The sequence below is a fragment of the Pleuronectes platessa genome, chromosome 9 (assembly GCF_947347685.1).
Source record: "Pleuronectes platessa chromosome 9, fPlePla1.1, whole genome shotgun sequence".
Taxonomy (NCBI): domain Eukaryota; kingdom Metazoa; phylum Chordata; class Actinopteri; order Pleuronectiformes; family Pleuronectidae; genus Pleuronectes; species Pleuronectes platessa.
The window spans coordinates 21510019-21523927 of NC_070634.1; the positions used below are offsets into that span (position 1 = coordinate 21510019).

Here is a 13909-nt window from a genome sequence, read left to right on the forward strand (position 1 = left end):
ACTTCACGCCGAGAGCAGCTGCATTCCTGACCTGCAGTTCAAAGAGCAACACACAGACACACACACAACTCCCAGGTATGTTAGGCATATGTATTTTTGCAGAAGGGCACATGCATGTTCTTCCAAAAAAAGACGCACACATTCAAAAAACTCAACACAACATTGCTGTAATAGAGCCACAACAGTCAGACACGAATGTGACTGTGACTCTGTTCTTTCCAACACTGCAGCTGCTGCAGGGCTGCAAACATGAACGGTCCTGTTCTGACTTCACACTGCAAACCTGCAGAAAAGTCCTGCAACAGACACATGTGGGGACAGAAAGGTCAGTGATCTGACCTCGGAGAAATGTGGTCCTCCTCTCACTGCCTGTTTCAACTGATCACACTTGATTACTTCACTGGTCGTCACTGTCACAATGCTCACTGACATTATTCCATGTGTCTCTGAGCTTTAGAAGCAGCGGAAGTCTTTTTTTTCTTTTTACTGTGTCAAAGATTAAATGAACTCTGTAAATTACAACACCGAACTTTACACAGTGTGCTTGTTAAACAACAACAACATTTCCAAATACCATAACTAACTTCATTTTCTTCCAATTATTCCCTTAATTGTCTCAATCAACTGCTTAAGAGGAATCAAACAAATAAAATCTAACTATCTGCAGAGGAAAAAGAGAAGCATCGTAATTTCACGTCACATTTTTTACTAACTATTTCATAGCTTCATATGTATTCTTAATATTTTGACTCCTGACTTTAAGATAACGCAAAAGACTTTGAGATGTGTATCAACCTAAATCACAACAGCCTCAGTGGCAGTTTGGCTACGAGACAGGTGTCTCCATGACTCATGGGTTAGAATATCAACATGTTGTTGGTCGTTATGTTCCGTAAAATCCCATCACATAATCTCTAGAGTTGTATATATTGAAGTATTCATATAACACTCAAGTTAACTGAGCAGCACATATTTAATTTTTTTTACACTATATCATAAGCTCAGTAGCAAACATGTCTTGAGATCAACAAGTTTTTCCGAAAATGTCCCCATGAAAACAATTGGGAAATTTTCCCTCTGTATATGCACCTCTAATATATGCATATATATATTAAATACATATATGTATTGTTTTATTTCCCTCAGATGCAGTTGATTGTTCTAATTTATCAAAACTCATTGTTGTTGTTACCGTTTCATGAGAAAATATCACTCAGTACTCCACATGGTCGGACCACTGCAAGCAAACATAGACAGAGGCTTAAAGGAAAGCACTAATTCAACTTGCAGCAGCTTAGCTTGGCCCCTGATAACCTCTTAACCAAACAAAAGGCCTATCCATGCACAATGAGTCTCGCTGTGACGGATGTGGGCTAAAGTTGCCTTATGCGCACATTAAAGAGGCTGAATTAACCTCAGTGAAGAAAAAAAATATCCTTTCCTCTCCTGCCAAACTTTGTTTTTGTATGTAACTCTATGCTCCTTTGACATCTGGGCACTTTTTAAAAGAGATATCATATTCCTTTGAAGGTCCAGGGACACAATGTGCTGTCATTTGGGAGGAACTCCTGTAAAACCATGTGATGAGCAAACACTTTTTTGGACATAGAGCTTCTTTTAAGCAGCCATGTTAGTAAGCAGCAGTGAATACCTCCTCTGTGGGTTCTTTCCCCTCCTGCGTTCGGAGGCTGTTATTGGAAACCTTGGTTGCCGGCTCTGATTGTTTATTTTGTCCTCCCTGTTTTTGTGAAGACCTTCACGTGACAGTGCTGTTGGTGTGACAGACAAAGCAGGCCAGAGATTCCACAGGAGCACCGCCTACTGCCAAGGCGATGGATCAGTTACACAAACAATCATAATTGGGTTTGTGAAACAGAGAGTATATATACAGAAACACAATGCTTTTGTTGTTAACATGAATAATGCGCAGTCTAAGTTAAAGGGCTGTTCTTCCAGTTTTAAGCCCAGTTTACTCATTAACACTATGTCAAAATTACATTTACAAATATACGATTAGGTTTTTCACAAGGATTATAGTTTTAACAAAGCTATGAGATCATATGAATTAACATATATGAATATATCTGCCAAACGTTCCTTGACAATTTAATTAATTTGTTAATCTGTTCTTGTAGACAAAATCTCAACATTGTCTTAAAATGTGGCAAAGAACATGCAGTTGTTGTTTTTATAAATCCGATGTTTCTACTTAATTGAAAGAAACATGATATAACAATATAGCCCAGCCAGCCCATTCCCCAGATCCAGGTCACTGACCCCAGCAAATCATCCCTGCAAAAAACTTTGAGGTTCATTAAGAGTGAGTGCCAAGATTCTTCCACTCTACGAACTCAAGTATAAATTGTCCAGACACATCAGGACCCAAACTTGAAAAGAAACTAAAAGTTACTGGCGACTGTGTTCCAGAATCGTAAACGCTTCCAGAGCGTTCGAGAGGAACATTCTCAGCTTATTAACATTTCATCAAAATCCTCATCATCTGTTTTCAGGGCTTTAAGCGATTTTGCTGTTAAACCAACTGGAAACACACAAACTGGACTCGGGAAACAAAGTGCGGTGTCACCTTGTTGTTTCAACCCCGTCCACGTGCAGAAGTGAGAACAAGTGACAAAAAGGGAACTTCCTATCAATGGACTATTGTCAGCACTATTTACAGACCATGTAATTCTACGTAGGCACCAGCCTCGGTGACTCCCCCCGCGACCCTCAGTGGGTAAGTGGTATAGATAATGGATGGATGCAATTCTAGGGATATAAATCACACTGACCTAGAATCTGTTTATGACTAATTAAATATGGTAAGATAAGATCTGGCTACATATAGGTAACTAAATGATCTTGTTAATGTTAGGGAGCTATTGTGGTTGCTGTTGATAAAATACTGAATTGACTAGCATGCCTCTAATCAGAGGCCTCCTACATAAAAGTGTGAGCTGCACTCATATGCGCTACAATCTCCACATCAATACTTTCTGCCTCACTACATTTATGGCACAGATTCTGCATTGTCTCTGAACTCTAGCATTTCATGGAACACAGAATTGTCCAATATGCATAAATAATAAGGCAGGTTTTAAAGATTTGAGCAAAAAGTCAGGATATCTTTACCTCCGCTGATTTTATGCGTTCTATAAACAAATATGCTTCTAACAAGTCAGACTACTTTATAGACACACAGAACCATATTGCCTTGCTTATTAGAAATATAACCAGTAGCATCCAGGGACCCGCGGCTCCCCAGGATCTCTGGCATCTTTCCCATTGACCTGTGAGTGTGTGCAGCAGGTGTGAAAAGGAGCCGGTGGCCGTATCATATAACCTTTTGACAAGTTGCTCAACAACAGAGGGCCCTCCTTGTTATTATTGGGTCAACAAAGATCGGAGGAAGTCTCAAGGATTAGAGTGGAGTGGAGAACATGAGTGCGAGTGCCATGCGCTCGCTGTACGTCGACCAGAGGACCCCCACCCCTCTTTGTCTCTCTGCAGTGTTGAGGTTAACTACCCCTTGCTCCCGGGCTGGCCTGAGGTCAGGGGGAGAACGGGAGAACAGGCAGCCAGTGTGTGTGTGTGTGTGTGTGTGTGTGTGTCTGTGTGTGTGTGGCTGCAGCCCACTCTGTGCTCTTTGACTCCTCTGGCCTTATAAGGCATCCAGTGTCATGGCAACGGCAGGGCTTGAATAGCAGTGTCAAATCCCTCAGCACACAGACACAGCTCACTCTCTCGAAAGGAGGGAGCGAGGCAGAGACACGCAGAGAGAGAGAGCGAGTGAGCAGGGATCGAGAGGAGCAGGAGAGGAGGCTATCGTCTGGCTTTCACTAAAAGGTCTGTGACCGGGTTTTTCCTGCGCTTGTTTGCCTAATTTATTCCTGCGGGGGCCGGCAGAGAGAAAGGCAGAGAGGAAGAAAAAAAAAAAGGACAGACGGAATGGTAAAGAGTGCAACAGAACACCGTGACTCGCTGACAGGGAATGCAGAACGGTTCTGGCCTCTGGTTGTTAGCGCTGGATGGACAAGCACTGACAAAACGAGAGAAGAGAGGAGCCTATGACTGAGGAGAGTGTTGAACTCGGCTTTTGTTTTGGCTTGTTGTTTTTTCTGTGACATCTGAGCCTCTGACACCACAAACTCTGGAGAGTTGGAGGAGCCACAAGAAAACGTCATTTAACCAAAGACAACAGACGAGGACGAAGTCCTTTCACGAACTCCGTTGCTGCAGAAACCACATTTTCGAGGACTAAAAAAAACCGAGGGTATTGTCTTTCTCACCACGCTTCCAAATTGAATATCAAGGGGGGGGGGGGTCATTGTCTGCATATGGTTCATTTCAGGGCACAAATGTGTTTCTGAGCCAAACTACTATGTGTGTATAAAAGCTAAAGTTTGTTTACTCTCAGAAAACCAAAGACAAGGACAGAATCCAATTCCAAAACTCCCCAGACTTTTTTTCTTTTTCGCATTAAATTTCCAAAACAAAATAAGGTCTTATTTCTTCCTCCTCATCACTTTCCCTTCAATTACAGCCTCGACAAGTTAAGAGTGCGTCTGGACTAGAACTGCCTCAGATCGGCAGATAACACCTCTGCACAGCAGGAACTGGTTGGACTAGTTTAAAAGTTGGAAGAGAGGGCAGGGCAGTTTAACCCTGCCTGAAGGAGACCTGTGTTATTTCCCTCCTACTTGCTTGTCCTTTTGGGAGAAAGTCATGCGCTGAGAGAGAGAGAGAGAGAGAGGCTGTCCTTCTTTTTGTTTTTGGAGACTGACTCGTTTTCTCCCTCGCCGCTATGCTTATGGATAGGTGAGGTTTTTTTTAACTTCTTCCTGGGGGGGAGATAGAGAGAGAGAAAGTTAGAGGGAGAAGGAGGGAGTAATTTATTGTTTCCTGTGAAAAGAGCAAGGCTGCGCCCTTTTCTCCTGCATGAACTCTGAACCACTAAATGTGTGTCTGAAGTTTTCTCAGACCTTGGGAGCCATTGATCGGAGGTCAGGGCAGAGAACAGAGGGGTGAAAGACAAGAGCAGAGCGAGCAGGGGGATTAAAGAAGAGAGAGAGAAAACCGCACTGGGAAGGACCTCCAGGTCAGTCTCAGCAGACGGCGGAGGAGCGTAAGGTCAACACGGAGGAGCCGGGACAACTTTTCATCACATTTTTGGACAAAACCTTCCGTGAATTAAAAACCTGGAACCACGGTCTTCAAGTGTGGAAGCAATTTTTTAGACTTAGAGGGTAACTAGGAGCTGAGGGCACAGGGCGGGTCTGTGAATGATCCATTCACAGGACTGCACGTCTCAGAGAATATGGCCATGGTGAGCGGGGGATGGGGCAACCCCAATGGGGACACTAATGGACTGGGGGAGAAGGCTTACCTGAAGAGGGAGGAGGAGGACGGATCGCCCCAGGCCGGCAGCAGCGACGTGGACGTCGGGGACGAGGACAAGGCATGCGTGGTGGACTGTGTGGTGTGTGGGGACAAGTCCAGTGGGAAGCATTACGGCGTGTTCACCTGCGAGGGCTGCAAGAGCTTCTTCAAGAGGAGCATCAGGCGGAGCCTCAACTACTCGTGCAGGTAGGGACTGCTGGGAGATTGAAGTTGATGTTAAAATTAGTTTTTTACATAAATGATTAATGTAGAGTTAGACAAGGCACATTGAATAAATAGAAATAATCTTTTGTATCTGAAACTGAAACTGAATAGTTTGAGCTGCGTTTCATTTTATTAATAATACCCTGCAATGTAGTTTTAAGAACATATAAGTGTTCATTTATTCATATGACAACAATGATAACTTATCCTGTGGACACACATAAGTGGATGCTACCATATAAACAGAAATGGATAATATATGATACTTAAGTAAAAGACATATTTAATAACAAAATATGTCTTCATAGATGAAGTTGTTTAAAAAATACTGCAGACGAAGACATTACAGTGTGTCATAAATAATTAACTGTGTGTTTACGAGAAAGTTAACATCTTAACAAGCCATTACACGGGCATTCAAATTCACAAAGGAAACAGCCGATGATTTGTTCCAACCTTGGACATGTCTCACAAACAGCGAGTGGATAGAAAGAAAAAAAAAAGAAACGAAAGCCCTGAGAGTCATGTGAGGATGGATTGCATCAGAAGGTCAACATTCCCATTACTCTTCACCACAGGAACACAATGTCACAACTCTGCTCTCACACATGGAGCCTTCAGCCGCTGTGTACAGTTATTTTCTTCCACATAATAAGCCTCTGTCTGAATGGAAGGTGTCTTTGTGGAGGTTCTGTCGCATCCAGGGCTGAAGAAATAAGGGCTCTCTTGTTGCCAGACCTCGTCCTGCTGTAAATGGCAACGCGAGGGCGTGTGTGGCTGATGATTTACAAAGGTCACAGCCTTGATAGCTTTTCTGCTCGCACAGTTCACTCATCACAGGGGTCAGCGTGAAGGGGAGGGGGGACAGACTTTCATGTTGGAAATAATTTAAAGCTCTTTGACTGGTTTCCAAATTACCATCATGAAATATTACAGCTTGTTAAAGGTTTTTTGGGCTCTAACGTTTTATCTTTTGTTTCCAATGGGCAGATCGAATCGAGAATGTCAGATCGACCAGCATCACCGGAACCAGTGCCAATACTGTCGGCTGAAGAAATGCTTCCGAGTTGGGATGCGAAAAGAAGGTATCAGATCTCTGTCCTCCATGTTAACAGATGACTAACATTGTGTTTTTCAGGATTAGGTAACACACAAATAGTGAATAATAATGTCGTATTAGTCTCCGGGGTTAGTGTTGGGTTCCCACCTTTGGCATTGATTTAAGATTCTTCACCTAAAGTGGCAATAATCAATATTTTGATCCTAACAATGGGTGATTTTAATACAGGGTTGGGCAATAAAATATGTTTCATCGATGGCAATAGGACAGAAGTCCAATATATATCAATATAATACTTATACATTGTGTAAGCACAGAGAGGAGGTATAACACATAATTGTAAAATAGTTTGTTGCATGTGAATTGTTTGTTATTCTCTGCTAATAAAAATAAGATTTAAACCACAACTTTCACTCAGGAGCAAAAAAATGTTTATAAACTAAGAAATAATAATTTGACATCTACCATAGTAATTATAGATATCCACGAATATGTGAGATTTTGGTCTTGAAATCAATTCTGGCTTTTGAAGAGCACAACTTCACTGGTTTCCTCCCATCACTCACCAGTGCAGGTTCCTCCTGTAGCAGGGAGTTGCTTAACAGACCAGTGCTGTGTGAAAACCCACTGTGGTCAACCTGCTCAGCACCAACACACAAGAAATGTCCCCAAATAATGAACACAACGCTTTAACATCCATTTCTACACACTCATACTTCTGTGTGTGTACTTACATCCCCGTGACAGGAGGAGGCAGCGTTCCTCGAAACAAGCTAAGCTAGCCACTTAGCTGTTAGCCACAAAGTAAACAACCCGTGGTCCGCGTGCTCACCTGTAGGAGCATGCGCGCGTGCAACTTCCGGTAAAGAAAGTGACGCAGGAAGAAATATGGAGGACGGAGGTGAGCGCTGATGGCGCCATGTTGCTTTTATTATGACAGTTCATGTTAGATAGTGGAACTAGACTAAACAAAATATGATTCATACATGAAACAAGAGAAAATCATAAAATTGACTTAATGATATACACAATATATATATATATATATATATTCATTAAACAAGCATAACATTATAATAATAAGATAAGATAGATATTAGTCCCATGATGGGGACATTTGTGGTATTACAGCAGCAGGAGTATAATGTAAGGTAATGTAAAAAATATAGAAAAATATGAATGGAATAAAAACTAATATAAACAGTATAAAAACAAGATAGATATGTGCAGTGTGAGAATAGGTACGTGAGGTTTGCTACAATACAACCCACATTAACAGAACTATGAATTAACTGTTATAAGATTGTAACAAGTAGTCAAATATCACCAGTTATTATTATGTGTCCACACTCACCCCACACAGACATACACACACAGAAACCTTCTTCGAGAGAGAGAAACAGCCGCTGACATTTGCCACTGACCAGTCACAATATTTATACTGTCAACCAAAGCATGTTTTCACGCTGGTGTTCGACTCCCTGCAGCTGTTGTGCTTCTGGGGCGAGGGGCCAACTGGAGGCATCCATGTTTGATTCTATAGATTAACAGAGCAGACTGCTGCAAGCTGGTTAAACACCCACTGGTCTGATGCCATAAGACAAATTAATCACAGCTTCTTATGTTCTCCATCTCAGCAGGGTCGATTAAGAACCATGAATGAACTGGTGTTATTATTTTCATTTCAATCAACAACCCAAGTATTACTATTACATCACACGTGTTTTAAGTTACTGCTGAGGTCTGTAAGAAGTCTGGTGACAGTGAAGTCTGTAATTGTGTCCGATCTTAAGCCTTCTTGTATTTCAGTCTGTGTCAGTGGACACCTCCACCACTCCTATACATAATGTGCTCTGAGGTGACAGCGTGCCAGCGGTTATATTGGGCCTGGTTATTAATGAACCATGCTGACCGTGGCCATGACGCAGGCGGCCCTGTTTCCACATTACCTGGAAGCGTCTGTCTCACCTTTGACCCTGTCAGAGAAGCAGCCACGTTGACAGCTTCAGTCACTTTTTTTGGCACAAGACGAAGCACTCACCTTGGGATACTGGTATTAGATTTCAACCACTAAGAATTACAATGACATAAAGCTGTGTCATTATCAGTGTATTTAACTAATGATTGTTTATACCTCATTATAATTGGCGGTGAAAGTAAATGTATTTAATACCTGGAGCTGTTTTGGCTGGATGCTATCAAAGGTAGTCATATATTATCATTGTTCAAAGAGCGGACAACATTTCAGGCAACACAAAGAAAATGTATTTTAAAAGTGTAAATGGTAAAGATAAAAACCCTTTTCAGTAATGTTACTTCAAAATTGTAAACCCATCTTCCATAACTTTCAACAAATAACATTCAAATTGAAGCTTTCAGCTGTAAATTGTAATGTCCTTGAATCAAAAGAGAGCCAGACGACACTCGGAGGAGACGAGGACTCGTTGCTCAGAGAGCATGTGCCACTTCTAAGGCTGATTTTGACATATGTAGCTCATGTAAAATATTAAAATATATTTTTTTTTGTAATAAAGATAGTGAGACATCTGGGTGTAATACAGCTGAAGGCAGACAAGCTTGTAATAGTGCCATAACCGCAATTCATGAAATGATAATAAAAACCAGAAGACAAATGCCTGGAAGGGAAATAAATCGTTGGTGGTGGAGAACGTGTACGACAAGAGTTATATAACCTCAGATGATAAACAGTTTGAGGCACAACATCCACACCTCCCTAACTTTAGTAGTAAGTATTTAAGTAAGTGTGGTTAAACTTCACTCCTCGTCCCCTGCTTCAAAAACACATGGTTTCATTCTGAATGTTTGTTTGTAGAGAGTGAAGGAAAAATCTGATATTTTTCAGGCCCTTCATCAGATTCTCCCTCTCTTGCTCTGCAGCTGTCCAGCGAGGTCGTATCCCTCCGTCTCACTCGGGGATCAGCCCCAACTCCCTGGCAGGTGGAGTTGGGGGTGCGGGGCCCGGTCACCTTGGGGCCGAGTATTTCAACGGGCAGCCGGTTTCAGATCTCATCTCCCAGCTCCTCCGGGCTGAGCCGTATCCCAGCAGCCGTTACGGGGGCCCCTACAGCCAGGCACAGATGCAGACATCTGCGAGCGGGGCCTCCGTCATGGGCATCGACAGCATCTGTGAGCTGGCCGCCCGCCTCCTCTTCAGCACCATTGAGTGGGCCAGGAACATCCCATACTTCCCAGAGCTGCCAGTTTCAGAGCAGGTCAGAGGAGACATATGTTGCTTTTCAGTGCGGGTTACATTTAAGGTGCAAAATTTACAGTTTAAACAACATCGCCAACATTTTCATTTAAAATCATCGCTGGTTATATCTCTAACATCATACCCACAAATAATGAGACCACAGATGTGAGATTACAAAGTACAAAAATGCATAACAGCTGGAATGCTTCAGTTTCGGGGTCATGACATTGTTCACATGTCATTGTTTACTGGGTCACTTGAATCAAACATCAATAACGTTATCAGGAACACTAGTTTCTGCTGTGAAAATAACTTTTCAGAACCTCAACTCTAAGTGAACCCTTTCCTCACGTCCGACTGTTCCTACAGGTGGCGCTGCTGAGGCTGAGCTGGAGCGAGCTCTTCATCCTGAATGCGGCTCAGTCGGCTCTGCCCCTGCACATGGCTCCTCTGTTGGCCGCGGCTGGTTTCCACTCGTCTCCCATGTCCGCCGAGCGTGTGGTGTCCTTCATGGACCAGGTCAGGGTTTTCCAGGACCAGGTGGACAAGCTGAACCGGCTGCAGGTGGACTCAGCTGAGTACAGCTGCCTCAAAGCCATCGCACTGTTTTCTCCTGGTGGGTTTGGTGGATTTTCACAAGGTTATCTAAGTGATGAGAACAACAGTAGCTGGATGTGTTTACTGTAAACTATCTTTTATATATGAAGCCAAAACACAACTGTCTGTGTGTGGTATAAAACACGGTCAGTTTCTGGGCCAAGAGACTAAATCCCTGTGGTGGAGGAATTTTGATTTGACTCAGCATGACCTCTGACCTTACTGGTATGACCTCTGACCTGATAGACAGAAGGTTAGAAAAGAGTAAAGCTTTAATACAACATTTTTTTCCTGCTGATTTGCTGTCCTACCATGAGTTGCATGAAATATTAATACTACTTTCATGTCAATTTTAATAAATCTGATGCTCCAACCAGTTATCTTAGATCAGCATAAAGACCAGTAACAAGGAAACATACCCACATACTAACTTTTAAGCACACTAATAAAAACAACTTAAAAGTGTGACTTTTTAGCAGTCTATGGAAATATCATGAGAATGTCTAATAATAGCTCACAAAACAGAAAAGAAGACTCAAGCGTAAAATTTGAAAGTTTTACATTTCTGTTACAAACTATAAACATGCCAAAGGACAGAAGTAGGAAATGAAAATGGTGATGATATCCTCTTTTTCTTTGCTCTACAGATGCATGTGGTCTGACAGACCCGGCCCATGTGGATTCCCTGCAGGAGAAGGCCCAGGTCGCCCTGACAGAGTATGAGAGAATGCAGTACCCCAACCAGCCTCAGAGATTCGGCCGGTTACTCCTGCGTCTCCCTGCTCTGCGCGCCGTGCCGGCCAACCTCATCTCTCAGCTCTTCTTCATGCGTCTGGTGGGCAAGACGCCCATCGAGACGCTGATCCGAGACATGCAGCTATCAGGGAGCTCCATCAGCTGGCCCTACGTCCCGGGACAGTAAACCCCCGGTGACGACCAGAGTGAGATGGACTGAGATCAGATGGGAAGTTCCCAGAGACGACACACTCGTACAAAGAGAATGTTATGAACACAAACTAAGTGATCAGTTTTTCCTCACTTAAGCCTTGTACAGTTCGGTGGTAGTCGCACCAGAAAACAAAAATGTACATTTGTTTGACGCACTTGACAGTTTTGTCCTCCGATCTCTCTTGGTCTCACTCTGGATAGAGGAAAAACAGGGCTTTAATTAAAATTCAGACTCTTACATGAGGCCATGTGCCTATACTACCTCCTTCCACATCACCTCATATGTGACTCGGTGTGAACCCAGGCCCGAGTGTTTTCCCTCTGCTTTGTCTTTGAGTCCAAATGAAGCCATAGCGGTGCCACTTTCCACAGACATCGTTCAAGTTGTGTCATGTTTGATATGTGGATGAAATATCAGACGTTTTTACCAAATGTATTTGTGAAGACTGCAAAATGTCACCTTGCACAGCGTTGAAAACAAAGAAGAGGTGTGAGCATAGTACTACAGGTTCTACTCTGTAAAGTACTACCAGTGTGCCAGATGGGAAATGTTAAAGTATCGTACACGAAGCTTCAAATGATTGTATCTTGAGGAAGATTATTGTGGGCGACCAGTGTAAGGATGGGACGCTCAATAGGCTACCAACGTTTGGAAGCTGTGTCGAGATTCCGAAATGTACCTTCCCTCCCTGCTGGAACAAGCTGAGTGGAGCGCTAACGTTGTGCTCGTGATTCACGTTCATTATCATGAGCACGATTGGCTGGAAAGACATCACGTGAGATGAGATGTGCAAACACAGACGTGATCCTTGTTTTGCTATCCAGCAGAAGTGTCATCAAAATATCGTACGAATAGGATAATTGTCGTACATCTGGCAACACTGAGTACTACCAAGAAATATTTTGTATGGTATATATTTAAAGGCATAGCTAAGCATTTTGTGGATTAAAGTTTATTTGCTTTCTTGCTGAGGGTCAGATACAAAGACTGACACCAACCTCATGTCTGTACAGTAGCTGGCTAGCTGATGCTAATAACTTCCAGCAACTCTTAAGCTTGCTAGCTAACATGCTATATACATTTTTTTTCCTATTGCACATAACCCTGCATACACTTGTTAAGATTTTACGCTTTTTGTTTTAGCAGCGATGCCGGCGGATATTTTGTCTATGACCAAAACGAGGCTAGCTGCTTCCCTGTCTTTCCAGTCTTTACGCTAAGCTAAGCTAAACAGCTGCTGGTTCCATCCTCCTAATGGCTCTGAGGGTGGAATCCATCTTCTCATCCTCAACAAGAAAGCAAACAACTTTATTTTCCCAAAGTGCGGAACTATGCCTTCGATGTAGAACACGATAAAGTTGTTCCAGTAGAAAGAGAAGTGGAGGTGAATATGCTCGGACACACCCTGGCTCCCTCAGTCACATCCCTGTCCAACATTATTACCTCATGTTTTATACATCAAAGATTGTATCGTGAACTGTTCATGTACTAATAATATAAAGGGATCAAATTATCACTATCGCAGAAACCACAGACAATAATATTCCCTTAAAAAAAAAACGTCTGTCCTTCAGACTGCAGCCAAAATATGTTTTGAGTGTTTTAAAAAACGTAAAGTTGGATGTAAGAGGGCACGTGAAGTTTATCGGATCATTTTAAAGGGAGCGGCACAGAGTCAAATTACTCTTGCGCTTTTCTGCTGAATCTCTGCAGACTGGACATTGTGTCTTTAGCCTTTGTAAGGGCAGAGGTAGTTCATTTTGTCACAGGTTTGATCCCCTTTTCAAAAGCGTGTGCTGGTGCACAGCGGTCACTATCACATCGACTCTACGCTTATGCAAGGTCCTTGCAAGGTCGCGTGTTGAGGTTTAAAGGTTACGTTGTTTGTTGGTACTGAGATAAAAGGTACGCTCATGGCTCGGTGTCACACGTGTTGGTCTTTCCACAATAATTGACTGAATGACAATTTTGGCTTTTAAAGTTTTGTATCACCTGTTCTTATATCATATTAAAAAAAAGAAGGTACCAATGACCACGATCCCTGAAGCCGCTTATCATGCTCTCCTTGAATCACTCTGTGTTATTTGTTGGAATGTAAACTAGTGATTTGACTGTTTAGCTTTGCATTTAAAAGAAGTTGTTTCTATGACCATGCCAAAACTTAAAAAAAAAAAAAAAAATGATGCAAAAGATGTTCATATAGCTGACTGGTTATTTTTGCATTTCTGGAAATAAAAGAATGCACATTCCTTCTGTGGACGACTTCTGTGTTTAAGTGTAGAACACGTGCTGCGAGTATCAGAGACACTTTCCCAGTTAGTTTAATATTCAAGTTCCTTCAGGATGAGTTGGATCACAAAACGAGTCAATATTGATCCTCATTAAATAGTTTAAATATTTTTGATCAAGCAAATATGAAAAGGATTGTTTATTCATTTTAACACAAAGGGTTGAAGCCATTTATATTTCTTTCAAGCCTTTTTTCCTT

At 42.3% G+C, this 13909-nt stretch overlaps 1 protein-coding gene across 1 annotated transcript; it reads left to right on the plus strand.

The window, feature by feature from the left end:
• The first annotated feature begins 3704 nt into the window (after positions 1-3704).
• nr2f6b (nuclear receptor subfamily 2, group F, member 6b) lies at positions 3705-13670 on the plus strand. The gene is made up of 5 exons (XM_053431234.1): positions 3705-5583; positions 6592-6686; positions 9560-9894; positions 10245-10491; positions 11120-13670. The coding sequence occupies exons 1-5, from the start codon at positions 5315-5317 to the stop codon at positions 11392-11394; spliced, it is 1221 nt and encodes a 406-aa protein (XP_053287209.1). The 5' UTR covers positions 3705-5314; the 3' UTR covers positions 11395-13670.
• The last annotated feature ends 239 nt before the right edge of the window (positions 13671-13909 follow it).